Raw genomic sequence first — 9,324 nt, forward strand, 5'->3', positions numbered from 1 at the left:
TGTAGCTCAGTAAACCAAAGTAAGTAAAATATTTACTGCCCAGTCAATTGTGCGGAATTGTTGGTTTGCACTAAAGCTGTTAAAGCCTGTTGAAGGGATACAATTTAAGCTGGATCTAGAAATGTTTTCTCACTGGGGAGAAAATAATATCGAAACAAAACTGAAAGGAGAGAAATACTGTTGGTAGGTTTTGAGAACAACAATCCCTGGAACTTGCAAGCTTTTAGAATGTAGACCTAGTTTTGATGAACAATTTCAATGGTAGTTTTAAAAGCACTATCTTGTGCCTGAATAATCTTTCTTACGCTGCGTAGGATCGACTTTTTTAATAAACTTGATGAAGAAAATGAACCTTCTTTATATAAATTATAAGAAACGTATGTAACGGATTTAATAACCTACTATATACATTTTTTTATCCACACCACTTCCTCAAACATTTATCTCAGTGCTGTGACTACAAGGGAAAACGTAATGGTAAAACAATTATTAACTCACTTCCTAGCACAAATAAAAAATGCGGAACAACAAAAGCGCAAACAACAAAAAGACAGAAGAATTAGGTAAATAAATCTGGATGCTTTCTAAATAATTAACATGCCGGGAGCTCACTTTCATTTAAACTGGGTCCCCGCCACTCATTGAGTTGTTCAACTCAACGCGCGGCTTAGACGGCGACAAATCCCCCGTGTCTGCGTTTGAATGATTGTGGGGCATTTGTTGTGGCATGAAATATAACCACCCAACATCCGACAACCACCCACATTTTACCTCCCACTTAACCACCCGGCGAACCACCCCCTGAAAATCCCACCGAATCGAGGAAACACCTGAGTCTGCGTCTCGAGAGTCTCATGGGTGTAGGCGTGTGAATAATGGCGAGTAATTAATATTTCGACATTATTCTTCTCAACGCAAAAGGAAGAGGCAGACATCGCTGTGCGTTCGTTTAATTAGCTCGGAAAATGTTTCGGAAAAACTTACGCATAAGTCATAAAGTGCAGGAAATCGAAGGATGAGTGTGTTCCATTAAATGCAGCTAGCCATCTGAATAACGATTTCAGTGGCATTTTAATTGCCCGAGCCAAATGAAATTTCGCTATAGAGTTGCCATTAAGGAGATCCGGAGATCCTGCCGAAGATGCCAGATAAACACTCTCAGGCGAACATAAAAACTTAATGTCCTGCAATTTGTTAAAAGATGCGCAAACTGCCCAATAAAATAAAACCGAGACGCTGGCTTTAATGTGATTGCAAAGATTGTGTGGCCAAAATCGGGGACCCCACTTCAGCTAATTGTTTGCGTGCATTTTGAGGATGCGGGTCCAACAGCTGTGTCCACAGGACACACTTTGTTTGCACTCTGGACAAGGAGATTGGCTCAAATAGTGGTCGAGACACAAACGTGTGTGTAAATAACTCCTGCACTATGATAAATCAAAGTCACTTAGCGTTGACGTCGATTTGAAATTCACTTACAGCCCCGCAGAATGTCAAAGAACTGACCAAACAAAGGTCTCAAAAAAAGAAAGGAAAGGGAAAGAGGAAAATCCAAGGACTTATCATTTATATCAATTTAAATAACGAGCAATGGATAGAAATGCCGTAAAAAGCGGAACCCCTAGGAAATGCGGAGATGGATGGTCGGACGAGGCATTGACAGTTGTAAGCCATAAACCACAGAAAATTGGGCGTTTGTATTAGTTAAGATGCTGTCAAGCCAAAAGGATATTCCGGTCTTGAGGGCAAGGGACAGCCCATCGTGCAGACATATCGCTTTCAACACGGGGCTAAAACGTTGAGGGTGTGGGAGATAATCGGGCGGACAGGAGTATTCCGTAACCGGCACTAAAACACCGTTTGACAGCCAACGAAAGCCGAGAGCCACAAGTTAAGGAGGGGAAAGCCCCAACATTGAAACCGAGACAGAGGAAAAGTGACCAGCAGATAAGCAAACGCATTCATCTTAGGGAAAAACGTTGGGAAAGGGATAAGCGCAAGCCGGCTTGGTCAAGGAAATCCCTATAAAGTTAAACAAAAGTTGGACACACATATTAAGGGGCTTAAAGTGTGGCCAGAAACCTAAAACAAGGAACTTATCTTGACAGCTGGACTGGGCACTTAACCAGGTTACCCGCAAAATACACCTATATATCTTGATCAATTTGGCCAGCGAAACGAAGGAAAAAACTTAAATCATAGCCAGCTTTTGTTCAGCTCTCCAACCTGGTTTCTGTTGCCCTTTTTTTCCCCCGGTTCCGTATTTGCGGGCTTTGTCTGCGCCACTTTGCTTATCTTGGCCACACTTTTTATTGGTCGCCTTTATTTGGCATGACGTCCCCCATATTTTACCAAATAACAGCAGCTGAGATAAGTGGCAAGCGGAAGGACGTGCGAATTAGTTATGGCTTGGGGAAAAAGTGGTTATAAAAGGATTCGGAAAGGATTCAGAAAGTGAGAGTTGCAACGCAACAAAAGAGAAAACTAACAACGGCAGAATTTAAGACAAACATCTAAAACATTTTCTCTTAATAGTTACGACTTAAAATTTTTTTTAACTATTTGCATGATATGCGGTAGCAATAACTATTTCGATTCCGACTCCACTTATCCAACTGTCAGCAAATATAATTCCAAAATATTTATACGACGCAATAAATTACATTCCCAATTTAATAATCTCCATTTCCAACAAGAAAAATTATAGCTCTATCAAAAATTATCGCAGCAATTTTTCAAGCAACAAAATGGCAAAAATCAAAATTTCATTGCCACCGCAAAAATCAAATTTCCAGAACTTGCAAAGTGCGAGGTTGTGCTTGTCGAACATTTTTCTTCGCTTTATGGAAAATTCGGGTTTTCCCTGGGATGTTTTCAAACATGACACCTGAAACTTTGGCATACAAATTTATGAAAATATTTGCACATCAATTTTACAGCTCGAAGGATGGGAAGCCAACACCTTTTGGCTTCATTGAACTTGCAGCTTCGCATTACACAATGGCAAAGGAGGAGTCTCTTACCCCAGTACACATGCAAATATGTACGTATAAACTGAATCAATTTTTACCGCGATAAACTTCGGCTACACCTTCTGCAGGAAAAAATCGGAAGAAGGAGCAGGGAATTTTACGGCGCTGAGGTAACTGCAAAATGTTGTGTAAAATTTGCAAATGCAATAAATAACTCGTTTCGTTGTAAAAAAAAAAGGGGTTTGCTTTTGCTGTTTACACCCCCTTACAAAGCCATGTAGCTTCTTCTTTTTTTATTTCATTCCTGTACTCCGTTTTTGCTCCTGTTTAGGGTATTCATCCCCCCTTAAAGCCAAAAGCGCGCCACATGTGCGAGTCTGCTTGTAGTTCCTGTGGGTTCTTCCTTTTTTGGTTGGGATACTCTATAAAAAAGAGTTTTAAAAAATGATTGTTGCTTTTGATACAATATCCTTGATTTGCAATATAACGTTTTGAAATAATAGATTAAACACCATATACATCAAAAAATGGAAATAACTAAGGAAGAACAATGGTTTACTTTCTTCAGTAAAATAATTTAGTGAAAGAAAGCTTTTAATTGAAATATGTAGTTATTTTGTATACAAGTCGTATATGGAATACAAAAAAGGTAAAATTTAGCAAGGGTATTTCATGTGTCTGCAGAGAAGTATTCTGATTTCTAACTTCATTTTTTGAGTTCCCTTTTTCCCTTTTTGTTTCGCTCTGCGTGTTTTTTGGTGTGGCGGAAAGCATCCCCGAAAGTATGCAAATAATTTTTGGCTCCAACTCATATTTGATATTCAGTGTCAGTTGCTCGAAAGGGTTACCGAATACAAGTTATTGAAATTTGCATGCAACGGGGAGGCGGGTGATAAAGGGGAAGTGGCAGGCGAAACAGCAGGCGTTGTTGAGGCAATTTATAGCACTTGTGTTTTTCTGGGGGGCTTGCTGGAGGCAAACTTCTCGGTTATTGTTTAGCCGTATAAAAGGGAACTTGGATTCTCAGCCCCAAAGGACGTAATTGTTTCGCATTCCTTCGGTTTGATTATGTTCCCTTGATTTTTTGGTTGCCGAGTTTTCAACTTCGCTGCGATTTCTCCCTTAAATGCAGATACCCAATTAAGCTTTGGCCCGGTTCAACGCTTTGCCATCCATCAGGATTCGGATGCGGCACTCAAAAGTTACCATCGCAACGCCAACCGCACAGCAACAACCAAAAAAGGGAATAAAAAACTGGGCAAATCCCTGAAAATCGCAAAAACTACGCTAATAACATTGTCATATGGCGGGGGTGATGATGATTTTTTTTTTTTTTTTTTTTGTTGGCTCTTTTGGCACTAAACTTCGCTTATCAAAGTTGAAATTGCAGTTCGGCGGTGCGCGCGCATTGGGGATTTGCTGGCCACTCGAAAACTCCGAGTGCGAGGCATTTATGGTGCGGCTGGGATAAGGGATTTCATTTGAAACTCTGATACGAGCAATCGGCGTTTTATTTGCCGTTTTTCGCCCGCCAAGTTTCGTCATCATACGCCACTGACCCAGTTCAGACATTTATCACAACGGCACACACAGATCCCGGCGATTGTCCTGAGGGTCTAACCCCAGCACAATGAATGACCTCCTCATATCCCTTTCCATTCCGCTCCTTTCCTTTCCCATTCTACTCGACAGACTGCTGACTAAGTGGACTTTTATTTCACTGATAGTTCGGCCCTCGCTGCGTATACGCAATAAATAGTTTCGCCGGCAAGTTTAACGTTCTTTTTTTGGATCGCACACGCTGGCCATCTGCAGTTGTTAAGCAATTTAGTTTCAGATGGGTCTGTTAAAGTTAAAGAGCTACAATCTGAATATTTTTCAGACACACTCTGAATCACAATCATTGTTTAGCACAGATAACTGCTGTCTTCCCTGGGGGCTTCCATTCATAAATTCAAATCAATAATCCGTTGCCTATCGCTTATCTGCTGGTTCTTCACCCTGAAAACGTCATTGATGACGTCATATAAAATCTTTTTAAATATACTAATAAATTCTATGATTCGAACAAGCGCCGATTCGACATGGAAATTTCACAGAGATAAGACTATCTACAATTTACTCTGCTTTCCAGTTGTTTGAGTTAAGAATGTTGATTTCAGTAGACGAGCGGCACTCAAGCGAATACGATCACTATGAGCTTTCAAAACTTCTTTGTCGTTTTGCTACTTTCATTGGTAAGATTGGAAAATATTAATTTTATAAAGTGATATAAAGTATGGTTCAAAATAAATAATTTACTTTTCCTTATTTCATTTTTGATTTGTTTTTTTTTTATTTCAGCTTACTCCCTCAGCTATAAAATGCTCTGGAGATCACAATCGCCTCCGGTTGTATTCGCAGTCAGATCAAGCCTTACAAACCATAAGCAATCAGTTGATTTTACAGGCCGTTGAACTGGTTGATAATGTGGTGGAAGATCTTCTCGTCTTGAATTCCCAGAACCCGATTATCCTCGGCTATTTGGATCGATTTGATGCCTTTACAGCCATTAATGTGAATCACACAGAGCAGAAGCTGAATTCCTTTTACGGCGTCATTGAGGAATATCTCGATTTGGATACCAACGGCGATCCATTGAAAGCCTCCACAATTGAGAACCAGTTGATTTCCCTGTGCCTCCAACGCAGTGGATTCGATCGATGGAAGCGGACTGTTCAAACCCGAACTGTTCAAGTTCAGAAGTTTATTTACAAAAAGTTGAGGAGATATCTGGACTCTGTCGACAGGGAAAATCGAGTTGCAGTGGAACGCAGGTGGAAAAGAATCTCAACTCGTGGTGGACCTCGAAGATTGGAAAAGCTTAAGGAGTTTGTTAAATGGCTGGGCAATTAAACTTAGAGGCTAAGAGAGAAAGCATTAAGTGGTAAGGAATGTAATTAACTTTATTTATGAATGTATAAATATGCAAGCAAACTTTCTATGTATTATTAAATAATAATTAACCTCGAGTTTCAATGAAAAGCAGTTCACTATTTCCGGAAAATTAAGATTTAAAAAAATTCTCTGTGAGAAGCAAATGCATCCTCTATTTTCTTACCTCCCCCAGATAAATGCAATTTTAGCATTGCACGTTCCCCTTCGCATCACTCAGATCATGTATGCGAGCTTTGTTTAATGCACTTCACAGCTGGAGGAAACTTTTTGCAGCCCCTGTGTGTCGACGGCAATGAAAACTTTGTCATGCCCCGCAAAAAGGATGATAAACTTGGGTAAAAATTATGAAACTGAATATGGAAGCGTTGGCGAAATTGAGACAGCAAAACAACAGAACTGACAGAACCGACAGAGCAGACGGGCAGAAGACATACTAGACCCGTAGCCATGTGAGAACTAAAACTGAAACTAAAACTGATACTTTTTATGGAACGGCAAGTGAAAAATGTAGACAGTTGGCCAACGACTTTACGGGGGGGAAAAAGGGAGTCAGGGAGGTAGGTGAACGGGATTTGCAGGGATAAAAGAAAAATGGCAACTGCATTTCCTGTCTGAGAGCTGACAAAGTGCTGAGTGCATTTACGACTTGGACTTGGACGGGTGTTTTGTGTCTTTTCTGCAGCTGCAGAAGATGCCCGGAATTTATGCACTCAGTCCACAGAGGGAACTGTGCAAATTCCTGCCCTGGGGCATTTTCTCTGTGGCCTGCAGCATTCCCTTTGTGCCATCTGATAATCGTCCCCAGCTGTGGCTAATCGGTTTACATTTGTCATACTGGCACTCTTGCCAGAGATTCCTAGAACAAAGTCCAGTTGATGGACTTGGCGAATAATGCCAAAGACCCTAACAGAATAATGCAAGTTATCGAGAAAATTGATGTTTCCTTTATTTGTCGAATTTAAAGAAGTGCCCATACGTTTCTATCAATGTCTAAAACTTACTTACTTTAAAAAAAGGGACTACAATTTTTTTTGTGAATTTTTTTGAACTGCATAATTTTAACAAGTACACAATTTGTAAGACTTTCGATACAAAAAATATACATTTATTAGGACAAATTTTAGCTTCGGCAAGCATCCAGGAAAACCTGCAGCACTTCTCAGGGATCTCTTTCCATAAAATCTTCACCTCGTCTGCAGCGGAAACACAGAAAGGACTTCATGCAACCGAATATGACAAGCAGAGCCATGCAAGTTAAACAGATAGCAATGATGCCCAAAATTACGAGAAATATAAACAAAAGACCCCAGAGGCCAATGCTTTTATAGGGTTCAAAGGTGGTTGTTCCCGGAGCCAAAACAGTACCATTGAAAATTAAATCGATCTCCTCGTCATCGTCGATAAATGAGAGACTCGTAGTCGCTTCCATTATGGTTTAAAACTCTAAAAATAAAATATTTTATTTGAAAGAAAGAGACAACGAACAAAGAATCAAGGCTTACTGCGGCTAGTTCCAGTTCATGACGATTAATAGATGCGGAATTTCATACGTGCCAAGACTTAAAAAGTTATTGTAACTCAAACAGATGGTTTTAATTTTTTTTATTTATAAGAGGATAGTCGCAGCTTACTGAAGTCAAGTTTAAATGTTGTCACAAGAAATATTTGAATGACGTTGTTTGTCAAACTAATTTATAACACATTTTGCATTATTTCCAATGAAACAAACGACTTTCAGAAGCCAATTTTATTAATATTTTTTATTAGACCATACTTTTGTCTGATTTTAAAATTGAATAAAGCCTAGACCTTTTGACAGAGGGGTCAAGTATATTTGAATGTTGTGCACACTAAATTTATTTCGTTGTTATAAAGAAAGCACTGTTTTACGTACATATGATCACTTGATTCACTCAATCATCAGTCATCGCCCAAATCTCCGCAGAGTCCCCCCGCCTGCGCAGCAATCGTCGCCACAGCAATCGTCGCCACCATCGCCGCAACATCCCCCGCCCTCGCCGCAACAACCCCCCTCTTCGCCGCAACATCCGTCGCCGCAGGCAAAGCAGGCGGAGCAGGCCAGTCCGCAGCAGCCGCAGAGGCAGAGGAGCGGCAGGCAGATGATGACCAGGCAGCACAGGAGCGCGAGGAACACGATCAGCATGATGATCCCGGCACCCATGCTGCCCGAAGGCTTTGCCGTGGTGGTGGTGGCAATGGTGGTGCTGACGGTCTCTGCAAAGTTCGTCACGTAGTCCGTAGCCTCTGCTTCAGCCATTGTGGATAGTTCTTGCTAATGTGGTTTTTAGTATACTTAATAAATACTTCTCAAGAGCTACTAAATTTTGGACTTAAGTCCAAGGCATACTGTAGTATTTGACGATACTTTACTTAAAAGGATTCAGTTTCCACTTTAAATATTTTTATATGTTAACTTTTTAAACCGTTTTTATATAATTATTACAGCTATATTGAACATTTTTTCGTTTTGAACATTACATTCTTCTGTATTTAAATTAAATATAAATAGTATAAAATATGTTTTATTTGATGTAAAGAAGTTCAAACCGGAAGTGCATTCGCCACTCCTTTGAGGGTTGCCACATCAAGTGACTTCTAACGATCTTCTCAATTCGAAATCCTTCGCACAAAAGTGCTCATTAAACGCACGCACACGCCCTCGCACATACAATGCCCAGTCGAATTGTATAAAAATTAATGAAATGCATTAACGAAAGCATTTCTGAAGGGGGTGGGAAATGTTGGGAAAGAGGGTGGGAAAATGGGTTTGGGGGAGGGGCAGTCCTCGAACAGGGACCTGTCCCTGAGCTCCTGAGTGTACCTGCGCTCGTTAGCGCTTCATACACCCACTCTGGCAACCCCATTCCCTCATCCTCACCCACATACACACACGCACATGTGTAAAACACACTCTCGCCTCTCGTCATCATTATCATAATTTGAATGTGATGCGAGCTTTAAAATATTCATGCGAGTATAACGATTTTTTTTCAAGTGTCCGCACGTGTGCGCTTGGGTTCGTTACACGGTGGCGTTTACTGTACCAAGAGGATCTCGCACTTAGGGGTGGTCGTTGATTATAATGACTGTATTTTGTGTGCTGATTACTCCACAGAGAAAATTAAGACAAAGAGTCAACAACTAAATAAGATAAACATGGGGGAACAATTTATATATTTGAACGCCGAGGTCTTAATTCTATAAATTTGTTTATATTAACAGTACTCTTCACTTGATGGAAAACATTATCTGGATAATGTATCAATTAAGCTTAACCATCCCAAAATTTTTAAGTATTTTAGCATAGTCGTAAATACTGTTCCAAAAAGCAGACTTAAAGATAAACTTTTCCCTTACCAAATTTCACTTTCTGCTTACCCAAAAATAGGTTTAC

At 40.2% G+C, this 9,324-nt stretch overlaps 2 protein-coding genes across 2 annotated transcripts; one reads left to right on the top strand and one right to left on the bottom strand.

The window, feature by feature from the left end:
- Window positions 1–5,147: 5,147 nt before the first annotated feature.
- On the top strand, window positions 5,148–5,926 carry LOC108090689. Its single transcript, XM_017189475.1, has 2 exons — window positions 5,148–5,209; window positions 5,316–5,926. The coding sequence occupies exons 1-2, from the start codon at window positions 5,168–5,170 to the stop codon at window positions 5,865–5,867; spliced, it is 594 nt and encodes a 197-aa protein (XP_017044964.1). The 5' UTR covers window positions 5,148–5,167; the 3' UTR covers window positions 5,868–5,926.
- A 1,066-nt stretch (window positions 5,927–6,992) lies between these two features.
- LOC108090668 lies at window positions 6,993–7,578 on the bottom strand. Its single transcript, XM_043208225.1, has 2 exons — window positions 7,412–7,578; window positions 6,993–7,352 (listed from the first exon to the last, which is right to left on the bottom strand). The coding sequence occupies exon 2, from the start codon at window positions 7,336–7,338 to the stop codon at window positions 7,069–7,071; it is 270 nt and encodes an 89-aa protein (XP_043064160.1). The 5' UTR covers window positions 7,339–7,352; window positions 7,412–7,578; the 3' UTR covers window positions 6,993–7,068.
- Between the last annotated feature and the right edge of the window lie 1,746 nt (window positions 7,579–9,324).

The sequence above is a fragment of the Drosophila ficusphila genome, unplaced genomic scaffold, assembly GCF_018152265.1.
Source record: "Drosophila ficusphila isolate 14025-0441.05 unplaced genomic scaffold, ASM1815226v1 contig_414, whole genome shotgun sequence".
NCBI classification, from domain to species: domain Eukaryota; kingdom Metazoa; phylum Arthropoda; class Insecta; order Diptera; family Drosophilidae; genus Drosophila; species Drosophila ficusphila.

Excerpts from the sequence above, each read along its gene's own strand:
- LOC108090689 (XM_017189475.1), top strand. The coding sequence starts at position 5,168 with ATGAGCTTTCAAAACTTCTTTGTCGTTTTGCTACTTTCATTG. Across the intron at positions 5,210-5,315 it reads TCGTTTTGCTACTTTCATTG|CTTACTCCCTCAGCTATAAA; the intron begins GTAAGATTGGAA and ends TTTTTATTTCAG.
- LOC108090668 (XM_043208225.1), bottom strand. The coding sequence starts at position 7,338 with ATGGAAGCGACTACGAGTCTCTCATTTATCGACGATGACGAGGAGATC.